This window comes from Coturnix japonica, chromosome 17, assembly GCF_054131305.1.
Source record: "Coturnix japonica strain WE chromosome 17, WE-NBRP24, whole genome shotgun sequence".
Taxonomy (NCBI): Eukaryota; Metazoa; Chordata; class Aves; order Galliformes; family Phasianidae; genus Coturnix; species Coturnix japonica.
The window spans coordinates 16,170,513-16,192,974 of NC_140679.1; the positions used below are offsets into that span (position 1 = coordinate 16,170,513).

General features: G+C 54.2%; 3 protein-coding genes and 2 non-coding genes across 7 annotated transcripts; 1 reads left to right on the plus strand and 4 right to left on the minus strand.

Moving 5' to 3' along the window:
- The first annotated feature begins 149 nt into the window (after positions 1 to 149).
- Positions 150 to 7,030, plus strand: LOC107323806 (bone morphogenetic protein 8B-like). The gene is made up of 7 exons (XM_015883203.3): positions 150 to 786; positions 4,187 to 4,379; positions 4,764 to 4,912; positions 5,074 to 5,268; positions 5,403 to 5,482; positions 5,579 to 5,689; positions 6,421 to 7,030. Exons 1-7 carry the CDS (start codon positions 387 to 389, stop codon positions 6,568 to 6,570), a joined length of 1,278 nt encoding a protein of 425 aa, XP_015738689.1. The 5' UTR covers positions 150 to 386; the 3' UTR covers positions 6,571 to 7,030.
- Positions 7,031 to 7,472: 442 nt separating this feature from the next.
- Positions 7,473 to 10,628, minus strand: PPIE (peptidylprolyl isomerase E). Of its 3 annotated transcripts, none has more exons than XM_015883690.3 (10): positions 10,404 to 10,450; positions 10,136 to 10,234; positions 9,970 to 10,013; positions 9,838 to 9,864; positions 9,470 to 9,551; positions 9,163 to 9,263; positions 8,699 to 8,822; positions 8,440 to 8,625; positions 7,807 to 7,949; positions 7,473 to 7,730 (listed from the first exon to the last, which is right to left on the minus strand). In XM_015883690.3, exons 1-10 carry the CDS (start codon positions 10,432 to 10,434, stop codon positions 7,662 to 7,664), a joined length of 906 nt encoding a protein of 301 aa, XP_015739176.2. In that variant the 5' UTR covers positions 10,435 to 10,450; the 3' UTR covers positions 7,473 to 7,661. The 3 variants fall into 3 exon arrangements, with proteins under 3 accessions (XP_015739176.2, XP_085374703.1, XP_015739175.2); XM_085518577.1 differs by having other exon boundaries at positions 9,693 to 9,864; XM_015883689.3 differs by lacking the exons at positions 9,838 to 9,864; positions 9,970 to 10,013 and having other exon boundaries at positions 10,404 to 10,628.
- On the minus strand, positions 10,570 to 21,211 carry PABPC4 (poly(A) binding protein cytoplasmic 4). The gene is made up of 15 exons (XM_015883687.2): positions 20,961 to 21,211; positions 16,399 to 16,592; positions 15,972 to 16,087; positions 15,357 to 15,496; positions 15,000 to 15,094; positions 14,343 to 14,480; positions 13,773 to 13,868; positions 13,010 to 13,282; positions 12,641 to 12,728; positions 12,351 to 12,470; positions 11,704 to 11,831; positions 11,490 to 11,583; positions 11,246 to 11,376; positions 11,059 to 11,158; positions 10,570 to 10,919 (listed from the first exon to the last, which is right to left on the minus strand). Exons 1-14 carry the CDS (start codon positions 21,151 to 21,153, stop codon positions 11,072 to 11,074), a joined length of 1,893 nt encoding a protein of 630 aa, XP_015739173.2. The 5' UTR covers positions 21,154 to 21,211; the 3' UTR covers positions 10,570 to 10,919; positions 11,059 to 11,071.
- LOC116654358 (small nucleolar RNA SNORA55) lies at positions 13,377 to 13,505 on the minus strand. The gene has a single exon (XR_004309554.1). It is a non-coding gene; the product is annotated as a small nucleolar RNA SNORA55 (small nucleolar RNA).
- Positions 14,028 to 14,158, minus strand: LOC116654357 (small nucleolar RNA SNORA55). The gene has a single exon (XR_004309553.1). It is a non-coding gene; the product is annotated as a small nucleolar RNA SNORA55 (small nucleolar RNA).
- Positions 21,212 to 22,462: the final 1,251 nt, after the last annotated feature.

A 22,462-nucleotide genomic window follows, 5' to 3' on the forward strand; every position in this document is an offset into this window, starting at 1 on the left:
GGTGACCACCAAGGCTGGATATCTGTAGGTTGGGGTGCCCGTAGGGTTGGATGTCTGTTGGTACTGTAAGTCGGGGTGTCTGTTGTGTTAGGTGCCCATAGGGGTAGATATCTGTGGGTTTGGGTGCCCGTAGGGGTGGCTGTTTGTTGCTTTGGCTGCTCATTCAGTCGGGTGCCCACAAAGGGGGTTCATCCCCGGGGCCGGGCGGCCGTGGGTTCGAGTGTCCGTGGGAGGACGGCTGCGCTCCGTGCCGGGCGTGGAGCACCGTGGCCGGGGCGGTGCCGCCGTCGGGCCCGTCCCTTTCCCTGTCCCGGGTCCGGCGCCGCGCGGGGGCCGTTCCGTGCCGCTCCGCACCGGGCGGGGGGGGGGGTCGGGGCGGCGGAGCGATGGGGTCGGGGCGCGGGGGGCGGCTGGGCGCCGTGGCGGTGCTGTGCGCGGCGGCGGTGCTGTGTCACTGGGGCAGCGGCAGCGTCCTCCGCCGCCGGCTCCACGCGGGGTTCGCGCAGCGGCGGCTGAGCGGCGGGGAGCGGCGGGACGTGCAGCGCGAGATCCTGGCCGTGCTGGGGCTGCCGGGACGGCCCCGACCGCGCGCCCCCGCCGCCTCTCGCGCCCCCGCCGCCGCCGCTCCGCTCTTCATGCTCGATCTGTACCACGCCGTGGCTGGAGAGGAGGACGAGGAGGAGGACGCGGTGTCCCGGCCGGTGCTCACCGGGCTCAGCACGCAGAGCCCCCCGCCCGGCAGCGTGGTCAGCAGAGCCGACACCGTGGTCAGCCTCGTGAACATGGGTGAGTGAGTGCGGCACCGGGGGGGGCGGGACGGAGCGGCCGTGGCGGGTAGAACCGACCCCGGACCGAAGTTTTGGCCTCGACGGCTGCGGGCGTCCGTCAAACCGGGCGCTTTCCCCCTCTAAAATGTCCCTTTTCGCCCCGGGTTGAGCTTCGGAGCGGCGGGAGGGGGCGGAGGGGGGTGCGGGGCTGAGCCCTGGGCGCTCCCCGAGGCTGCGCCCGAGTTAAAGTGGCGATGGCGAAGGGGAACGTGAGGGGCAAAGCGGTGCACGGATCGGGGCTTGGGGTCACCCTCTCCCTGCTGCCTCCAGCCCCGCTGTGCCGTGAGCTGCAGCGAGTTGGGCTCCCCGGCCCCCGGAGTTCGATCTCCATCCCGGCACGAGCCGCAAACCCCGCATTGCGGGATCGCATCGCTCGCCCCGTCGCGGTGCTGCGCACGGAGCCGTCGGGCGGGGCGGGCGGGCGCTGCTCTCCCCCTTCCAGCAGCGAAGTGCAGCAATTACCTGCGGTGGGACACGGCTGAATCACGGCTCGGAATAAAACCCTCCCGGTCGCTCATTATTGCTGGAATCCCGTCCGGCTGGTTGCTGAGCTCCAGCCTCATCCCGTTCCCAGGCGCTGTGCGCGGCGATGCAGCCGAACACCAGCCGGCCCCCACCGGGGTCCACTGGGCAGCCTGACCGTGTACTCAGCTTGTCCTGTCTCTGCTCTTTGCTTTAGGCTGTTTGCGTGCTTCCCCTCTGCGTGCTGTGGCCAAGCACGAGGCTTTTGGGTACTCCCGTGCAAAGGTGGGGATGATGTGTGGGGTGGGGTGTCCAGCGGTGTCTGGGCTTTGGCCATGCCATGGTGTGCAGTAGGAAGCAGCGCTTCAGGACCCACGTAGGGTCGTGCAGGCGATGCTGAGAGCAGTGGGGGATGAAAAAGGCTGGCACGGGACTGGCAGCTCCCAGCCTGGGGTCCCCCAGGACTGAGCTCTGGAGCAGGTAGGGCTACAGAGGGGTCTGCCAAGTCCTTTCCATCCTTCCCTGCATCCCCCCTGCAGTGCTGGGCTGCGCAGAGGTCAGGGAACCCCACAGGACAGCCCCAGTGCTGTGCTGTGCCTGCAGGATGGGGCAGCCAGGACAGGGCAGGTGGGTGCTGGGACATCGGCCCCCAGCTCCACTCAGTGCTCAGCACACAGACACCAAATCGAGCTGTAACCGTGGCCTGTTTGGGTGGGATGGGAAGTGGGGCTGCCCGGATACCCCACAGACGGCTGATGAGCACAACTTCAGCCTTCAATTTGAATGGCTTTGAATTCTGTGGCTTCTCCAGCCCCTTCATTTTAATTAAATAAATCTTTTAGTGGGAGAAGGCTAACTTCCATTTGCATGCATAATTGGCTACGCCATTACCCTGATGGGATGTGTAAGTGTGGGTGGCAGTGCTCTGTGGGGTGCTGCGCCCACTCCCATGATGGGGCTGTGATGGAGCCCCACATGCCGTGCAATCCCCTTTTGCAGGGCAGAGCCTGAGCCCGGGTACAGCCATGATGGGCGCGAGAAGCTCCAGGAGCCTTTGGCACAGGGGGGAGCTTTTAGCCTGGGTTGGGGGGTGCCCTTTGCCTTCCTCCTAGAAGAAGATGGCTCAGCGGCATTCACAGTGCTTGGGTGTGCTCCTCTATCTCCCCTGGCTTTGGAAAGCTCTTCTGTTTATTTTTTCCCTCCTCGCAAGTGAAGGAGCATCTTCCCTGCACCTCCTTCAGACCTATTTTAGCATCCAGTCACTTGATGTGGTGGAATATCCCGGCATTTCCTTTTAATTTAGTGCCTGAAATGGTCGCAGGGACCGCACGGTGCAGCCAGGACCCGTAATTACCACTGATGTGCGTTTATAGAAGCAGCACACGGGATGCTTACAGTGAAGTGCAGCTAAAAATAAAAAGGGGAGGGGGGCGTGAAGTGTAGGACTTGGGGGCACCAAAGCAGGCAGTCCCACTGGTGTTGTGTGGCCCAATGCTATTATATAAGGTATGTGTGTTGTCACCATTGTTTGGAATGGGAGCTGTGACACTGATGGCTGGGGAAGGCCACGGCAGCCTGCGGGGTGGGACAGTGCAGAAGGAGAAGGAGGGGGGCAAGGAGAGCACAGGACCTGGGTTGGGTGTTTTTAGTGTCTCGGCCGCAGCCCGGATCACCCGCCCACAGGAAATTGTGGGGTGGTGGTGCTGAGTCAGTGCTGCCCTGATCAATAGGGTCCAAGGGGGGGGGGGCAGTGCCCACTGTGACAGCCACAGAGAGGCACAGAGATGGGGCACAGGACCCCAGCACTGCAATGCAGTGCATGAAGGCTGTACAAAGGGATGCTGCTCTGTGCAGCCTGTCCCTGCACTCATCCTTGGCACAGGTGCTGTGGTGCTCACTGGCTGCAGGGAGGCTCAGTTGTGCTGTGCGGGTTTTTGCTGGAGTGCTGAGGGCTCAGGCTGAGCTGTTGGCACGATGAGCAGAATGGAAATGCAGAGAAGGGCTTTTGAGCCATTGCAGCTCCCAGGGGCTCAGCCCCAGGGCCCACTTGGGCGGCTCAGGGGGTCCCGGGGCTCACGGCCCCCCCGCCCTGCAGTGGGTGCTCACCGCATGCAGGAAGCGGCTCCGCATCCGCCCAGCTGCCAGCCCTGAGCTTTATATAAAACAGAGCTGTGGTGAACCCCAGGGCTGGAGGGAATGCAGTGCTGGGTTCGGGGGGGGGAAAGGGAAAAGAGAGGGGAAAGAAAGAGACCTGTGGGTACAAAGCGAGCATCCCAGTGTCTGGTTCATAGAGATGGGCTGAGCTGCCCCCATAGCAATGGGCAGGGAAACGTTGGGGTGTGTGAAATCAGGAATGTGCCCCCCTGGAAATGGTTTAAAATGGCATCTGAAGGTGTTGGGTTGTTTGTTTGTTCACGATTTCGTGTGTTTGGGTCTTTAAAGGAGGCACAAGCTGAGATTGGAGGCATTTTGTTTATGTCTAAAGCCGGAGGAGCATTAATCACCTTAATTATGTTCAGCCTCAGCAGGCTGGAATACTTTTAAAGAACAGTCTGAAGAAAATAATTACACGTCAGTGACCCGGTGGGGATGCCCTGCCACAAAGCAGCGCTCCGTGCTCTCCTTTATGGGTTTAAAAAGAGGCTTCCTTTCCCACAAGGCACTGATTTCTGCAGAAAGCAGATGCTTTCAGTGAAAGGAATGGGGTTATTGCACTGACTGGGCACCTGCCCTGCCCTTGCCTGGCTCCCTCTGACCCAGGTTCCATCAGCACAAGGCAGGTGGGTGTGCGGGCTCAGGGCGCGGGGACAGCGGGGTTTGTCCCCAGATGGGGGGATGTGGGGTCAGGACATGGGGTCAGCCCCTGGGCTGCGTTCCCTGACCCCTGTGCCCCGCAGTGGAGCAGGACCGGGACACCTCCTCCCCAAAGCCCTATTGGAAGGAGTTCCGCTTCGACCTGGCTCAGGTGCCCACGGGGGAGTCGGTGACGGCCGCCGAGTTCCGCATCTACAAAGCGCGGGGCGTCAGCCGGCACAGCAACAGCTCCCTGCGGGTCAGCATCTACGAGATCGCCGCCGAGCACGCCAACAGGTGACGGGTGGGATGGGGGGGAAGGAGGCTGGGATGGGGATGGGACAGGGATAGGCACAGGGATGAAAACTGGGATGGGGATGAAGAATGGGATGGGATGAGGCAGCAGGATGGACACAGGGAGCTGGGGCTGCTGTTAAGCACCAGCTCTGCCCTTCACCTTTCTCACCCCATGCCAAGTGCTGCAGTGCTGTTCCCACAGCGTCCCCGGGCAGTGACACACGCGGTGCCAGGAGGGAGTTGTGCTTTTCCCAGGGCAGCTGCCAGGTGCCACCGTCACAACATACACCTGACCCTGCAGCACCTGGATGGGCACAGGGAGTCACATCCTCAGATGGGACGTGGGAGCCCTGGGGTGCTGCTCACCGCTGTGTCCGTCTGCAGGGAGTCCGACCTGTTCCTGCTGGACGCGCAGCAGCTGCGTGCGGGCACCGAGGGCTGGCTGGTGTTCGACGTCACGGCCGCCAGCAGCCACTGGCTGGTGGAACGCAAGTACAACCTGGGCCTGCGGCTCTACGTGGAGACAGACAATGGTGAGAACCACTGCAGCATCGGGAGCAGAGTCCCATAAACACCCTCAGTGCACAGCTCCCATCTGCAGGGCAGGCAGTGCTGCAGGATGAGCAGCCGTGCAGGTGCTGAGGATGCTGCACAGCATCTGCCTGCAGGACCCACCTGCATCTTGTCCCCGCAGGGCTCAGCGTGGAGCCGGGCTCCGTGGGGCTGTTGGGCCGCCGTGGGCCCCGCTCCAAGCAGCCCTTCATGGTGACGTTCTTCAGGGCGAGCAGCAGCCCCGTGCGCGCAGCGCGGGCGGCCAGAGCACCACGCAGGAGGCAGCCCAAGAAGAGCAACGACCTCCCACACCCCAACAAGCTGCCGGGGATCTTTGGTAAGAGCCCTGCAGAGCACCAGGCTCTGCTGCCCATTCCCATATTGCTCCTCCAGGCTGGGAGCTCCGTGAGCCCTCTGTGCACCACACTACGACCCCAATCCCGGGCTGATGTTGCCTCCCTGTCTCCACAGACGATGTCCACGCTGCCGATGGGCGGCAGGTCTGCCGGAGACACGAGCTCTATGTCAGCTTCCAGGACCTGGGCTGGTTGGTACGGGCCCGATTCCCCCCACAGCACCACAGCTCCCCCTGGCCATGTAACCCCCCCCACTCCCCAGTGCAAGATCTTTGCAATATCTCCTTGCAGGACTGGGTGATCGCCCCCCAGGGCTACTCAGCCTACTACTGCGAGGGGGAGTGCGCCTTCCCGCTGGACTCCTGCATGAACGCCACCAACCACGCCATCCTGCAGTCCCTGGTCAGTGCCGATTAGCATCCACTGGGTGATGGTGGTGCCGGACCCTCCTTGTCCCCACTCACAGAGGCTGCCCCCGAGGCCCCATGGAGCCCAAGCTCTGGGCTCAGCATATTCCGAGCAGGGAGGTTTCACTGCCCCGTTTTCCCAAATCCACATCGCAACCCGCGCTTTAATTTCTGGAATTTCCTGACCTGTGAGTGCCTGATTTCCCAATGGTGGAGTCACGCTGACTCCGGTGCTCGCAGTTAATTACAGGGAGCGCCGAGTCCTCGGCTGAGCCTTTGAAGGTGTCTCCTGGCAGGGTTTAGTCTTTGCATTAATGAAGCTGCCCGATCCCCCCCCCCAGCTGTGGGCACCCACCCTCACCCCCAGCCCAGGGCTCTTCCCAGGACGGACATGAATCACCTGGAGCTGGGAGCTGCGCCAGCCCAGTGCTGCAAATAGCAGCGTTGGACAGCACAGCACCGGACTTCCGAGCTGGGAGAGCTGTGCTGGCAAATGGCTCCCACATGTGGGGCGAGGCTGGGGGAGCTGCCTGCAAACGCCAGAAAACTCCAATGAATGAAGGGCTGCCCCCATCCAATATAAACTGCAGCGAGCGCTGCCAAGGGTTTAGAATAAATATTTTTACAAAAGGCTGGAAATAATTCCCCATTCACAGGCTTCTCCCAGGTAAGAGCCGTGGTGCTTTGAGGCTTTGCCTGTGCCCACAGCCCCCCTCTGCCCCCCAGGTCCACCTGATGAAGCCCGAGGCCGTGCCCAAGGCATGCTGTGCCCCCACCAAGCTCAGTGCCACCTCTGTCCTGTACTACGACAGCAACAACAACGTGATCCTCAAGAAGCACCGCAACATGGTGGTGAAGTCCTGCGGCTGCCACTGAGCACCCGGTGGTGGGGGGGGAGATGGGGCACCTCGTGTGCGTGGGGGGGGTTCACCAGGGCTGCCCACCCAATCTGACACCACCCCATCCACCCAGCCCTTCCCAGACGTAGATGTAAATAATATAAAACTTCCCTTCTCTCACCACACATAATGAGAAACATCCATGCTATACATGCATAGATATAAATATATAGGAGAGGAAGAGGATTTGTGGTCGGTGACGTGGGGCCGTGGCGGATGTGCGGTGCCCGGGGTGAGGCCGGGTGGCTCCAGGGACAGCTGGGCTCCAAGCTGGGCATTCAGTTCCCTGCACAAAAACCCTCTGAGCCAATGAAGCAGCGGCTGACTAACACGCTCCTGTTTGCTTAGAGTTCACAGAACGCTGCCAAGGGGGAAAAAAATAATACATACTGAGCTACAACACTGTTAGAAAATAAATGCCTACTTTGGAAAGTAAACACGGCGTTTCTCCTGCTGTTTCTTCATAAATGTCACAGCACAACAACGTTCTGTTCCACGTTTCGCAATGAGAAAATACTCACAATTGCCTAAAACTGCACCTATTTGCCCAAAGCTGAGCCCTGCGGGTGCTGCGGCAGCTGGGGAACCTGATTACCCACAGGGGAAAAAACAAAGAGAATGAATGCAATAAACCAACCCAAATCCCACGGATGGAGAGCAGCAAAAAAAGAACAACCAGCTCCTGCTGCCTGCGGTAAAACCAGCCTGAAAGGATCCATGTGCTGATGAAGGCAACACAAAGCAGCTCAGGACGCAGTAATGGGTGCAATGCACCTGGTCAGTGCTTGCAGGGAATGTCTGCATAGGAGTCCTCCAAAACTTGAGATTCAAAGAGCATCTTCACCCAGCGAGAGCCCAGCAGCCGGGGCAGGCCCTTCGTTCTTATAAAACCAGGTTTTATTATTTCTGCCAAACATAACAAGTCTTTACCCAGCGCGTGGCAGACACTGGCAGCACCGGGCAGCGCACACACCATGTACCTGCAGCAGCCACCTGCCCGCTCACTGCACAGCACTGCTGCAGGCGTGGGGACCAACCCTTGCAGGGACAGCTGGGTCACTGCTGCAGTCACACACACTCCCCACAGTCGGAGATTATCACCTTCTGCTTTGGCTTCCCATCCTTGGTGCCCTGAGCCTGCAGAAGGGGAATGAAGGCTTAAAGATGGTGGTGGGGGGTGGGCACACACAGCCCCCCTCACCCCAGCACCAACCTCAATCTGCCGCACCACGTCCATGCCCTCTGTCACCTCCCCAAACACCACGTGCTTCCCGTCCAGCCAGTCGGTTTTATCACAAGTGATGAAGAACTGTGAGCCGTTGGTGTTCGGGCCGGAGTTTGCCATGGACAGCAACCCTGGGACCAAACAGGGCAGCATTACTGGGAGCAACGCCAATAATTAACTAACCCCCCCCCCCGGGCTGAGCAGACACTGCTGGCTTTAAGAGAGTCTCTGAATATTGGAACTGCGGGAAGTTGATGATGCCAAGAAACACCTCCGGGTATGAACAGAGTGAAGTGGTAGAGAGCATTAATCTATTTTTAACTGTAGCAACAGCAAAGCTTTGGAGATCAGCCTGCTTGCTTTCTGCCACCTTTCCAATGCTCACAGTTAGACTGCACTGCTCCTGCCATAAAGCCCAACAGAAAAGCAGCTTTGAAATTCTCCATGATATGAGACTGGAAATTAACAGCGTGGGGGTAGAAATAGGGGGCAGCATTTCTGCCCACTGAATGCTGTGGGCACACTGCAGTCTGCTCCAGGTGCTGCACCAACACAGACCGGCCCTGGGGCTGCTGCTGTGTGGTCAGAGCAGCTCGAGGTGCCCCACAAACCCCACCCTACCTGGTCCCGTGTGCTTCAGGATGAAGTTTTCATCATCAAACTTCTTCCCATAGATGGATTTTCCTCCGGTGCCGTTGTGGTTGGTGAAGTCCCCAGCCTGGCACATGAACTGGGGGATGATGCGGTGGAAGCTGCTCCCCTTGAAGCCAAAGCCTTTCTCCTGGGTGCAGAGGCAGCGGAAGTTTTCTGTTCAAGGCAAAGGGCAGAGGTGAGCACAGCACTGCAGCCTGTGGGCCACAGTGACAGCAGCGCTGCTCACCTACAGTCATGGGCACCACGTCGGAGCGCAGCAGGATCTTGAGCCGCCCTGCAGGTTTGTTGCCAATCTTGATGTCCATGTAAACTTGGGGGTTGGCCCGGGACTTCTTGGCAGGAGGCTCACCCTATGCGAGGAGAAGGTACACTATGCTGCCACTGCTCAGCTCTGCCACCCAATGGCCAGGCTGACCCCAGCCTGCAGCACAGTGCCAGCAGCAGATCCAGCTCCAGAAGTCCCTGGAGGCAGCATGAAGCAACAGGAGGCTTCTCACAGCCTGGGGGCTGCTGCAGGGTGCAGCTGAAACACACGGCTCCCTATGGGCTCACGGAGCTTTTGGGAGCACAGGGACTGACAGGGCCACAGCTCACTCCTGGCTCTCAAAGCTGACAGCACCCAGTTCCCCATGTGGCCATTCCCCATTCCAAGGCACTCAGCAGGACACAACCAGCTCCATCCATCCCTACCTCCTGTGTCTCTGGTTTGGGTGCCTCTGTTCCTCCTTCCTCTGCGTTCTCCTCCAGGGTCTTTCCTGAGAACCTCTTCAGCCACTCATCATCTGACCACACTGCAGCAAGGGAGGGCAGGATGAGAGCAGGGCGCTGAGCCCAGGGCCATACACGACTCTGGACTCAGCACAGCTCCAGAAGCAGCAGGACTGTAACCCAGGGTGCTGCTGGCCCAACCACCCCCAGAACTGCATGTGGTCACCCCACATCATGGGGACACAGGGACAGAGCCAGCAGCTCCCCCAGGTGAGGGGTACCAACTTACCCGGCCGAGACGATCCTTCTTTAATTCGCATTGGTTTGGCCAAGTTCACTCGAATCGTCCGACCAAAGAGCTCAGACTCATTCTACAGAGGACAAAAAAGCACAAAACCCACCACAAGGTAAAAACTCACTGTGTCCCCTCTGCAGAGAACGGGGCTGTTTTTTTTCTGAGCACTACACGCAGTTCAGGAGCTGCACTGAGCCACAGGCAGCACCAACAGCACCAGCAAAGCAGGGCCGGCATCACAGCTCCGGGATCAGCAGGTCTGCAGCGTCACCAGCACAGAAACACCAAGTGTCCGGGCAGGGCTGAGCCCCGGGGACAGGGCAGGGCAGGGCTCCAGGACTCTGTGATTGTGTGACTCGTACCATGTTGTCAATGGCCGCAGCCGCATCCTGCGTGAAGAGCGACAGGCTCCGTTACACACACGGCGCCCTCTGCCTCTAAAGGCCCCAATGCCCCAACGGGAGACACTCACACCCCGACCCCCACCCCCTCACCTCCGCCAGCTCGAACTCCACGAAGGCGAATCCGCGGTGCTTCTCTGCCAGCAAACAGCCCGGTCACAGCCCGGTCACAGCAGTTACAGCCCGGTCACAGCCCGGTTACACCGGTTACAGCCCGGTTACAGGCCGGTCACATCCCGGTCCCCGCCCCGCCACGCACCGGTCTCGTAGTCCAGCGGGATCTGGATGTCGGTGATGTCGCCGAACGGGATGAAGGCGGCGTGCAGCACCTTCTCGTCCACCTCCTCCGCCAGCCCGCCTGCGGCACACAGCGTTACGGACACACAGCGTTACGGACACACAGCGTTACGGACACACAGCGTTACGGACACACAGCGTTACGGACACACAGCGTTACGGACACACAGCATTATGGCCCACAACACCGTTACGGCCCCTCTCGCCTCCCCGCCGCCCGCCCCACTCACCCACGTACAGCACCCTCTTGGTGGCCGCCATCTTGCCGCCCCACCCCGGAAGTTCGGGCATATCCCGCCCTTCCGCCCAGCGCCGCCCCGGCAGCGCCCCCTGGCGGCGGGGAGGGACGAACCCCCGAACCAGCCCAAAGTGACAAAACTAAAGAGAAACGTGACAAACGCTGAGAAAGTTTTTATTCCTCCATTGCCAAACGATTTTCCAGAACTCTCCAACATGGGCCGTTAAAACCAAAACCACAAAATGCTTTTGTCAACCAGAAACCTTCAAAGTCCTGCATAGAAAAGACTTAAACTCTGCTCACAAAGGAAAAGCTCACAGACTCCATCCAGGCTTTGGGCAGCCAGAGTCGCTCGGTGAGATCCCAAGGGTTAATTACAAAATGCAATAGAACTACGTGATACGGCGCGTGGCATCGAGTCCTGCAGGGCTGCAGCCTCCTCCAGCCGCTGGCTGTGACAGGGGCTGTGACAGGGGCTGTGACAGGGGCTGTTTGGCTTCATTGCATCCTGCAGGGAAAGGAGGAAGATGTTCTGAAGAACTGGCTCCACTCAGACAAGCTCCCACACCAACAACGCCCAGTAACTGCCTGGTTTTATTTACCAAACCTGGAAGCTTTGAATTGAAGCTGAGCACTGAGACACTCACCTGCCCTCCTGGCTTAAGAGGTAGCAGCAACCACACCCACCTTCTGGGCAGCTTCTTTCTTGGCTTGGTGAGCCTGCAGCACTGCAACAGCCTCCTCCACCTGCGGGCAAGAAGATGAGCCAGTAAGAATTCTCTCCCAACCAAAGGGACACACAGTTTGGCCTACAAGGGAACGGGCCGGCTTTACCTTTGAGCGGAGGGACTCTGGAGACTCCAACATGTGCAGCAGCTCCGAGTTGTCAATCTCCAGCAGCATTCCTGTGATCTTCCCTGCAAGGCTGGGGTGCATAGCTTGAATAAGAGGGAACAAACGTTCTCCTAGAAAAAAAAAAAAGGATTTCAGACAGCAGTTTTAATTTAGAAGCTGTCAATGAAACCTCAGGACATTCCCAAAGTAAAATGCAATCTGGAAGAACCTGAGTTTCACTTACCCAGCATCTGTTTCTGCTCCTGGGGAGGGGCAGCAGCCAGCATGGAGGCTGTTAGTGGCTCCTGTCCCTGCACGTGTACTGCAGGCTGAGGTGCCTATAGAAGGGCAGACAGGAGGATGCAAAAATAGATGCTGTGCTGTTTCTGCAAAAACTCTTCAGCTGCATGTCAAACCTGTTGGCCTGCAGCTGCTTCAGGCACAGATCCTTGTGTTACCTGCAAAGGCTGTACAGGTGGGTGTGGGCTGCGGACACTTGAGGCATATTTATAAGGGGGAACTGCTCTGGGAGCAGGAGCAGCCACAGGTGGACGAGGAGCCAAGTTCTGTCCTGCAGTGGTAACACCTGCAAGAGAAGAGAGCAGGATCAAAACCACCATAGGAATGTGCAGCAAGTAACCTGAGGTATCTTAATTACTGCTAAATTCAAACTATGCTCTGCACAGGCCAATATTTGCTTAGGAACTGGTCTCCAAATTACAACTGGATATTCCAGAAAAGAATTATTCTACATTCTGCATTTAAGGTATTTTCTAGTTACTCCCTAACATAAAATTTGAATGCCTCAAGAACAAAACCCATAACCTACAGTCTTATTTAGAGCAGTAAATGTTGCTATAGAGATGAATTCCAAGCAAATGGAAAGTAACCCATCTGGATTTCTGCTGCTGTAGCACCAACTGCCCCCAGACCTGCACTGCTGTCTCTGCCCCTCACTCCAGGTGGCCTTTGGTTATCTGTTTCTGACAACCACCTTTGGAAGTAAAAGTCAAGTCTCAATAGCATCTCATCCCCCACAACTGAGGAGCAGAGCCTGGGAGGCAGACAGCTTGTCTCAGGTTAACAAAACCATGACACAGCTTACCAACTCGCTGGGCAGAAACAGGGAGGCCACGAGAGGCAGGAGCAGTGCCAGCAGGGGCCAGATGGCGCAGCGCAGGCCGTGGTCCGGACTGGCGCATGGCATTTGGCATTCCCTGGAAGCCTGATGGAAGAAATGAGAGGACATCTCAAACCAGAACTGACTGGCAAGTCAGGATACTCAGCTCCAGGATGCAAGCCAAAGTCGTGCACAGAAAGGAAAGCATGCATTGTTCTTGTCAGAAAGTACAACCCAGAGGGCCATACAACCAAATCAGTCTCTAGCGTGATCACCTTGAGGTCTTCCTCCTTGCTGCCAGCGTGGGTTGGGTCTCATCTGCGCCATCTGATTGGGTGCATAGTAAGTGGGTCTGCTCTGAGCCTGGAGGGAGACCAAACAAGTTCAAAGGCAACATCTAAGTGAACAACAAGCACTGTTTACAACATGTTTTGGCAGCTTTTCCCCCAGACTCAACACCTAGTTCCAATTACGAGAGCATGCAGTAGGAACATTACAATTAACTCCACTGACTGCACTCCCCATTAGGAGCTGCTTGCTTATGGGCATAAGAAAGACTCAATAGGATGAATGCAGCTGAACAACTCAACACCCAAGCACAGTTAAAATGTTCATAAAACCTCACTAACTTTAGCTCAGCTTACCTGGGGCACAGCAGGCATGAAATAACCACCAGCAGCAGGCTGGAACTGATTAATGATTGTGTTGGCTGGCAAGGCTCTCATCCCAGCAATGCGCTGCATGTACTGATTAGTTAGGTGAGCCTTTCGCTCTTCTTTCCTTTGTGCAAGTGCAACATAGAGTGGCTTTGAGCCCACTATTCGACCATTCATCTCTGTCACAGCTTTTGTAGCTTCCTCTGGAGAGGAAAAGCAGACAAAGCCAAATCCTTTGCTCCGTCCATCTTCTAGCATCACCTGCAGTAAAGACCAATTGCCAGTGGAGCAACATTTCAGGAACAGTTCAGAATCTCTATTTTTCACTGTAGAAAAATATCAGATTTCAAGACAGAACTGTTGCAGAGGCGTAGAGACAATTAGTCAATGAAGAACCACTTGTCTGGATTTACTCTGCTTTTCTGTCAGCACCATGCGTCCCCAGGCTCACACTACGCAGCAAAGAATGGGAAAGATTAGGTGCAGCCTCTAATCATACATGGAGAAATGCCTGCTTGCTAAGAAGCTGGATATGGCATGTTTTCCACCTCTTGCTCCCCACTTCTGATGAGGAGTCAAGCAAGTTATCAGTAAAATCATGATGAGACCCAAGAAAAGCTGCCTATTTACTAGACCCAAATTCATATGACTGCACCAATCTGGGAATACACACACTGACCCCCAGTTCTTTGTCAAGTAACAATCCCTTCTTCAGGCCTTAAAATCCAAAAATCCCCAAGCCCCACAATACCTTTGCACTTGTTATTGACCCAAAAGGTGAGAATTCCTTCCTCAGTTTTTCATCATCTATAGTGTCATCTAGGTTTTTAATGTACAGGTTAACTCCCTAAAAGGTAGAGAACAGTAAGGTAATTAAGGAACCTACAGTAATAAACAGAATCTTCAGCACATCAATTGTCAGCATCCATCTGCCAAAGCTGTCATCTGTACAAAACCTCTTAAATTAGCAGGACATTACTGTCATACCACCAAGACTGATGGCAATAGATGTTGCAGAGGTGTAGAGACAAACCCCAGTGCAGTGAAAGAGCCTGTCTGGATTTCCTCTGCTTTCTTGTTGCATCATGTGTCCCCAGTCCAGCACTACATCGCAAGGAGTGGGAAAGATTCAGATGCAATCTCTGGTATGACACAATTCTGACATGTACAGATGTCTCCTTTGCCTCCAAATACCATGGGGTCAACCCTTAAAGTTTGAACTCTCAGGATATATCACAGGACAACAATTGCCTCAATGCCTTTTAAGTCTACCAGCAGATGGGAAATGTACCTAAATTCAGAAAAGGGACAGTCTATTCACCTGATACCGGCTGATTCTCTCTTGTTTTAGCTGTTCAAATCTCCTTTTCAGCTCTGCCTGGCGCTCCACCTTCTTCTGTGCTCGGCCTACAAACACCATTTTCCCATTGATATCCTTCCCATTCATTTCTTCTACTGCCTGGACAGAGGGGTCAAAGAAAACTGTCAGGTGCTGAAACAAGAGCAGCCGATCCTGTTAAGAACTTGGCTGCCCAAAGCTCACCTTGTGTCTCCCTGTTTGTTAGCCAATAAACTAATCAGGAGAGACCTTGCTGACAACCTTACCATTGCTGGACTAACAACAGAAACTTGTGGATTCATCCCCACCCTTCTTGTAGTTAGCATCAAATAATAACAAACACAGTGCTCAAAAAACTCTACTCCAAAAACATTCACTCCCTAAGCCGTCCATCAGAGCATTTCTTCAGCAATTAATGTTCTGATCACACAACTGTATGCTGTGTGCATCTAGAAATCTGAGAAATGTCAGCTTAATCCTGAAGTAAGGTAACAACGTAGTGACGTGCAAACGGCTTCAAAGCCTCCACATCCAGAAGAGGTTACATCTGAGGCAGAAATTTATCTCAACCTGATTCTATAGTAAGCCAAGTAAATTCTTCTTCAAAGACACCCAAGCAGCATTAACACTTGGTCATACCTTGTTAGCATCTTCATGCTTTTCAAAGCTTACAAAGCCAAAGCCTTTGGACTTTCCAGTGGGGTCTGTCATCACTTTAACACTCAGAGTCTTACCTGTTACCAAGGGACAGGGTTAGTAAAATATAATGTAAGACTATTTCAAGACTATTAAGCTCCACATGATCACCCTGGCCTCCTCCTCTCACTCATCTGCAGGCCACCCTCTGCTTCCTGTCCAATGTTTGACAGAATTACTACCCACACCTTAACTCATCCAATTCATCAGCCTCAAAGTGACCCCAGCAGATGGTAGCAGTGCTGTTAAATTAGCACAGGTCATGAAACTGACAGTCTCATTAAGAGTTTCTGTATTTACCATATTTACTGAAGAGTTCCTTTAGTCTTTCATCATCCATGTCATCCCCAAAGTTCTTAATATACACATTGGTGAATTCCTTTGCCTTGGCTCCCAGCTCAGCCTCCCGCTCTTTACGAGACTTAAATCTCCCAACAAATCTGCATGAAAGAATGAAGATTACAGTAAGGAACTTGTTTTCAAATATGGAAAAACAGCATGTAACTTGCAGTGAGGTGAAAAAAATGAGTTTGTAGAAGGAGCCAGACACAGGGAGAAGAAAAGGTGCCATGAGAACAGAAGGACAAACAGGCTGCAGACCAACCAGAAAAGTCACCTGTCCTATGGTGAAAAGCAGCAGCCTAGGATGCCCACCCAGCTCTGCAGTGAAGAGTTCTGGCCAGACACCCACCCAGCCCACTTGCAGACAGGGAGTAAATCGAGGCTTGGTTAGGGAAACCACCAGCCCTGCAATGGAAGGGGAGCAGGCCGTGGCTTGGGCAGGGTCACTCACCAGCCCTGTAGTGGAGAGGTAGCAGGCCAAGGCTTGGGCCAGGAGAACCTTGTGTGTCCCTGTTAATACCGAGATGCATCACGGTTCATGCGATCGCTGCTGCTGCTGGCTGTGACACTCACACTTTGCGGTCGTTTAGCAGCATGCCGTTCATCTTCTCGATGGCTCTATCTGCAGCATCCTGGGTCTCAAAGTGCACAAATGCGTAGCCCTTAGAGCCATTCTCATCACACACCACCTAGACGTAGAAGGAAACCAAATTGTCAGATCTCAGAACACACACCTTCTCCTTTGTCACACTCTGACACAATGTCAGCACACAAGAACAGGTTACTGCTGAGGGTCAAAGTGAGTAAGATGGCTGTGTTTCAGACTGGCACATTTCATGGCCAAACCTGACATAACTTCAGCAATCCCTGACCTTTTGGTCAGCTCTGCCTTCAAGAGACACCCCTCCCCACTTGGTGACAGGTGCCACTTCTGCTTCCTACACTGGATGTGTCTGATCACATCACCACTACAGTAGAATGGGACAAAGTAACATCTCACCTTGCAGGACAAAATATTCCCAAACGCTGAGAACGTGTCATAAAGTGCCTTGTTATCAATGGATTTGTCCAGGTTCTTAATGAAGACGTTCCCAACCCCTGACTTCCTCAATGAGGGGTCCCTCTGAGACCACATGATGCGAATGGGTTTTCCTTTGATCACATCAAAGTTCATGGTGTCTAGAGCACGCTCAGCTGCAAGAGAAGCACAGAACAGGTTTGTATGGCTTGTTAAAGCATAAAGGTTTCCATCACATGAGTGATAACTTAAATAAAATTACAGAGATATTTGGGGCAATAACATGGACTATCAATTCCAAAGATTACTTTCTGTTTAACTTCATGTTTCAAGGGAGGTCTTTGCAAGACAGTTACTAAACATGCTTAAGAACATAACAGATTCAACAATATATTATGAACTGGCATTATAATGTTTTAAGAGTCACAGAAAAATGAATGCCCAAGTACTTAGTTATATTACTCATTATTATAAAGTTAAATGGCTGAAATCAAAGGAAGGGAAAGACACAGGAAGCTCTCATCTACTCGTACTCATTTCTATCAAGAGAAAACAATCACTCCTCTGTCAGGTCAGAGATGGAGAATGCACACAAACAAACAGCTGGCAGGGAAGGACACAACTCGGCCCCTACAGTTAGTGGTCAAAAAATGATTCCCAGTTTTCTCAGTCTAAAGGCAACGGTAAGAACAGAGAAAACACTGAGAAAAAAGCCCAGATATCCAACCTGATGAACAGGGAAGTGTTTACCTCAACTTTAAAGCCTCAGCACTGCCATCCTAGCCCACACCGAACCCCCTCGTCATGATTCTATTTCTGCTGCCTACTGATGTATTAAAAGGATCATTACGTACACTCATTAAGATCTTGTTCATAAAATTCAGATGCTTGTGACTCTTCCGTGCCAGGAATCACTCCTAACATGGAGTCAGCAGAGAAAGAGAGACTTAATTCCCAACATGAGGCAGGGAAAGAAAGGGATGGATATGCATTAAAACCGAGGAACATTAACAGGGCAGAACCCAAGTTTTCCAAATTTCTTTGGCTCGATTCTTCCACACCACCATCACTCGGTCATACTGATATCATTTCAGGGCAGCAAATTCAACCAAAATGCCAACACAAACACCTTCTCCTTTCAAGTGATACCCTGCTAGTGCCGAGTAGCTACACAGCATTGCACAGCACTCCCTCTAGAATCCTCAGTGGGGCGCTGCCTACAGAATTCTCCTGCACTGCCTGCCTCAAAATCAGTTTGAATTACTGCATGAAAGTTTCCTAAGAGTTTTCCCACATGCTTTGAAGACTCGTTACTGGATCTCGTTACTGAAGCAGAGAGACTCATAGAATTAAAAAGACAAAAACCATCTCGAGAGGAAAATTTTACATGCTAGTGCTCTGTTTGCTCCAATAGCTATTTAAAAGCATTACATCCAATTAACTGCTATGCTAAAATGACTCCTCAGCTGCTACTCTGAATCAATGCAATCCTGTGGCTGTCTCCATGGCCAGCTCCTGGTAGGCACTTCAGCAGGCAACTTGGTGCAGGTCGTCAAATTTGGCAGTGTTTATTTATAGCAAGGAGAGGTCCTCCAGAAGCATGTGTTGGCAAGGACACAAACGAGTTGTATATACCATCTGCAGCAGAAACAGAGCTCCTGCTGAAAGGTGCCAAGCAGATGAAGCAGTGGCAAGAAACCAGAGGGAACTGTGAAATGCTGCGCAGCAGCTACTGAGATAGGCAAGCTATGAACCGACTCCTGGTTCTTTCAAGCTTTCTAAGCACATACATAAGCAGATGCTATGGCACTGATCTAAGTAGCCATCCAGCATTCCACAGCAGTATTATACTCTGCTTGAAATACACTCAAATGCTAAAACGCTTCTTGTTAGCAGTGGTGCAAAAAAGCCCCAGGCAGATTTCCTAACCTTTCCTAAGTGCCTTTTGGACAGGGAAAACCAATATATGAGCATCTCTTGCAGCTTGCCTTAGGCCTCAAAGTAATTAGTCTCACAGGCTAGGCTCCATGACACAGAGCTAACACAATACTGGAACTGGCCACTGTGACTGAGCAGCATAAAGAGATACCGTGCACCAGGATTCACTCCCATGAACCTCAGCACAAGGAGTTTTATCAGCTGCTCTGCAGACCTCTGTGCTCTTGATTGTGTCACAGGGTAATAAAGACCTGACAACAAAAACAGTGCAAATTTAGCCACTTAAAACTAGCAAGGTTAACCAACATACTTGATGCCTGTCCCTTTCAATCCCTTCATCACTGAAGTATAACAAAATGTTGCTAGCAATGAAGCTTATGTACCTAACCACTCCTTCCTTTTAACTCCACACATGCTTTACACTGCATGCCTTTCTTACTCTGCCATCTCTCCTTTAAGAAGGAAGGACAAGTTTATCTATACCCTTCTGCACCTCTTTGCTTAGAGACAGTTATCTAATCCCAGCCCCGGGTTCCTTCTTGGCTTGGGAAACACGCACTGTTCTCTGTACTGCCAGAACAGCTTATCTCTATGGCCACATTGAAGTTTCTCTCCATGATTATCTGAGTTGTCATAACTGTCAATGTTATAAAACCCGGGAACACAACTGAACTGCATGAGGAGCACATTTAAAAGGAAACAGCTTTTTTTTTCCCCCTCCCAAATGAAATGTGTTTGTTTTCTTTCCACTTACAGTTAAGAAGAATAAATATTAACAACCATGGCAAAGTCTGAACCAGCCAAAACTTCAAAGCGTTTCCTTAACCTGCCCATCAGAACAGGACAGACCCAGCACTGAGCATTCACTGCTCACCATGCACCAAACCTCAACTGAAGGCAGCAGAGCTCATTTTCACTAAAAATAACCTCCCTGCAGACCATCAAGCAATGCATGTCCAAAAATAACCCCTTCAGGGTAAAGCATCACACCATCAGCTGTGAAAAAACAAGAAAAATGCAAGCCCTGAACCAGTTTAGATGCAGGAGTTCTGGAAACACAGAAATTCAGGATACGATTACAGTGATCTCCTGGTAGCCCTAAAGGACAGCAACGTTCTGGCTGCTACCTGACTTGTAAACAGCTCAGCTCCTCTAGACAGTAAGGAGAGAATCCTATTTCCCACCCAAAGGTTAATAGGATCTGACAACTCTTCAGATTTACAAAGTGCTCCTACTTCCACTAAAGGTATCCAGGAAATACAAACTATCCCTTTTCATGCTGCTGTTCACTACATCAGGAAGGACCTTTCTGACCCAGATCTCTTTGTGGAGGCAGAAGAGTTTGCGGATTTCTCCCTCCCTCCCAATAGTAACTCAAAGATAAGGTTTAAGTCACTTGACCTTGTAAGACCTACCGGTAACAGGACACCAGTTACTCTGTCAAAGTATCACTTCATGTGCTGGGGCTTCCTAAAATGTCTGCTGCTTCTCCAAGAGCCCAGAATGATGCAACATCCCTCTAAACTCATGCCTATTTATTACCATAAAAGTTTACCTTGAAACACATGGGGAGACCAGCTGTCTTCCTATTTGTTTGGGAGTTTTTCCTGATACCATAAGCATTTACAACTAGCTACTCTTCCCTTTTAACATCACACCTACACCTACATGATAGGGGTCTTCTCTACTCTAAGAACACAGAAGGCATTCTGAACCGGGAAAGAGGACAGCAACCAGGACGGTACAGTCACCATCAGCTCACATCAAATCAGCTGAGAGCTCAGAGGCTCTGCTGGCTTGCAGGAGCACAGCTCTGTGATGACATTTCTACACACTGTGAAGGCTGTGACCTGAAGGCAAAGTATTTATTACCCTGTGGAAGTCTGCTATCTGCTCTCTGTAAAACTCAAAGGCAGGATGGCCAATCACAGGCTACGGGAGAGGTTACTGGCTGGTCAAGTCTGGGCTGTTATGAACTGATTTTGAATCCTGTCTGTTCTGGAGATGTCTATATATAGAGACTGCTAAATCACAGCAAAGAGCAGTAAATGTGCACCAGGCAACAAGTAAAGGCTCTCAGAACAAGGGCAGAAAATACTGACCTACTTTTCTTCCAGAAAAAAAAAAAAAACACATTCACAAAGACCTTTTCTGTCCCATCTTTCATGCTTCCAACTGCTTTAGCACTGGAGCATCTACTGAATCAGGTGCCAAATGGAACTACTAGAAACAATCTGGCCAGAGTAAAGCAGCACGGACCCTGCACAGGAGGCAGCACAGTGCATTGCACAATGAGCTGCTCAAGAACAGCACTGCAGATTGTCATACAGCAGCCATCAGCCCTCCCAGGTGTGAAGGGAAGCAGGTGAGCAGCCAGAGGGTGAGGGCAGAAAGCAGCCAACTGGGGCTCATTAGCCAGCTGTGCCAGGTACACAGAACAGCTGGCACCTCCAGTGCTTTGGGGGGGCACCCCCGAGCAGGTGGAGATCCTGATAAACTGTGTTTGAATGTCTGAGAGCCGTGAGGCTGTTTGAGAGGCACAGACACAGCGGGTGAACGCCAAGAAGGGAGGACACGGCTCGGAGCCCCCCGGCTGCTCCACGTACCGTCCGCCGGCTGCTGGAAGTTGACGTAGGCGTATCCGAGGGAGCGGCGTGTGATCATATCGCGGCACACGCGGATGGACAGCACGGGCCCCGCGGGGCTGAACTTCTCGTACAACATGGCCTCGGTCACGTCGGGGTGCAGGTCGCCCACGTACAGCGAGGCCATGGGGTAACTGCCGCCCGCCGCGTTCATGCCCGGACCGCTCGGCGTGGATGGGGGCGTCTGCGGGGAGAGAGAGAGAGAGAAGAACCTCCGTCAGGGCGGACCGAGCCCCGCTCACAGCCCGGCCCGGCTCACAGCGCGGAGCTCCGGGCCCCGCACGGGCCGTTTTCAGGCTGTTTGGCCATAGAGCCACAACCCGCGGCCTCCGACACCCACAACCCGCCCCAACCCGGAGCTTCAAACCGCCCCGTCCCCGCGAGGCTCAGCCCCACAACCGGCCCCGACGGGCCGCAGCCCCACGCGGCAGCCGGGATCGGACCGGACCGTGCCGCAGCCGCCCTGCCCCGCTCCGTGCCCCGCTCCGTGCCCCGCTCCGTGCCCCGCTCCGTGCCCCGCTCCCCGCCCCGTCCCGGTGCCCGGCCCCACTCACGCGCTGCGGCCCGGCGGGCACAGAAGGGGCGGCTCACACCGCGCTGCCCTTTATATCCGGCCCGGTCCGTGCGGGGCCGCGTGCGGCGGGACGGAGGGAGCGGCCCCTGCGGCGCCACATCCGCTACAGCGCCGCCCTGCGGCTGGGAGGACCGAGACCGGGGCGTCCGGATCGGGGCTGCTCCGCTGCGGGAGGGACCGGCAGAGGGCGGCGGAACCGCACCGAGACACGGCGGGACGGAACGGACGGGAAACCGGCACCGTGAGGGGCTGAGCATCGCTGAGTGCCGCCCACAGCCCCGTCCGCACCGCAGCAGGCACAGCCCTGCGTCCCCTCGGGCTGCTCATGGTGTTTGTAGCCCGAAGAACGAGGATGCTCGGGGGACTTTGGGGATTTCCCCTACAGGGCAGATCAAACGTTGCCGGGATGTGTTACCGGAGATGTTTGATCTTAGAAAAACCCTGGGAAAAGAAGCTCCATCCCTCACCCTCCACTGCGACCGAAACGCTGCTGCGGGGGGAAAACCCCGCGGGGCTGGAGCGCTGCCCTCCCACCGCCTGATCCCGGCACGCAGGAAGCGGTTCCCGCAGTCCCCGCTTTGCTTTTACCCCCGCGGGGCTGTGGGTGAACAGCCGCCCCAAAACGAGCCATGCGGGGCTGGACCCCCCCGCCACCTCCCACCGCGTCTGGGCTGCCGGGCACCGGGGCTGGCTGCGCTCAATGGCCCCATTATCGCTCCCTCTGACTCCAGACGGATGCTGCCTTCCTCCTCGCAGCTGCAGTTGCTCCCTTCCAGCAATTCCCAACACGGCACTTAAGGCGAGGATTTATGGGCGGTTTGGAAAGGCGTTTTGGAGCGAGAACGAGTTATGGGAAAGGAAGTTGAATTTTCACCGTTCCCCGGGAAAT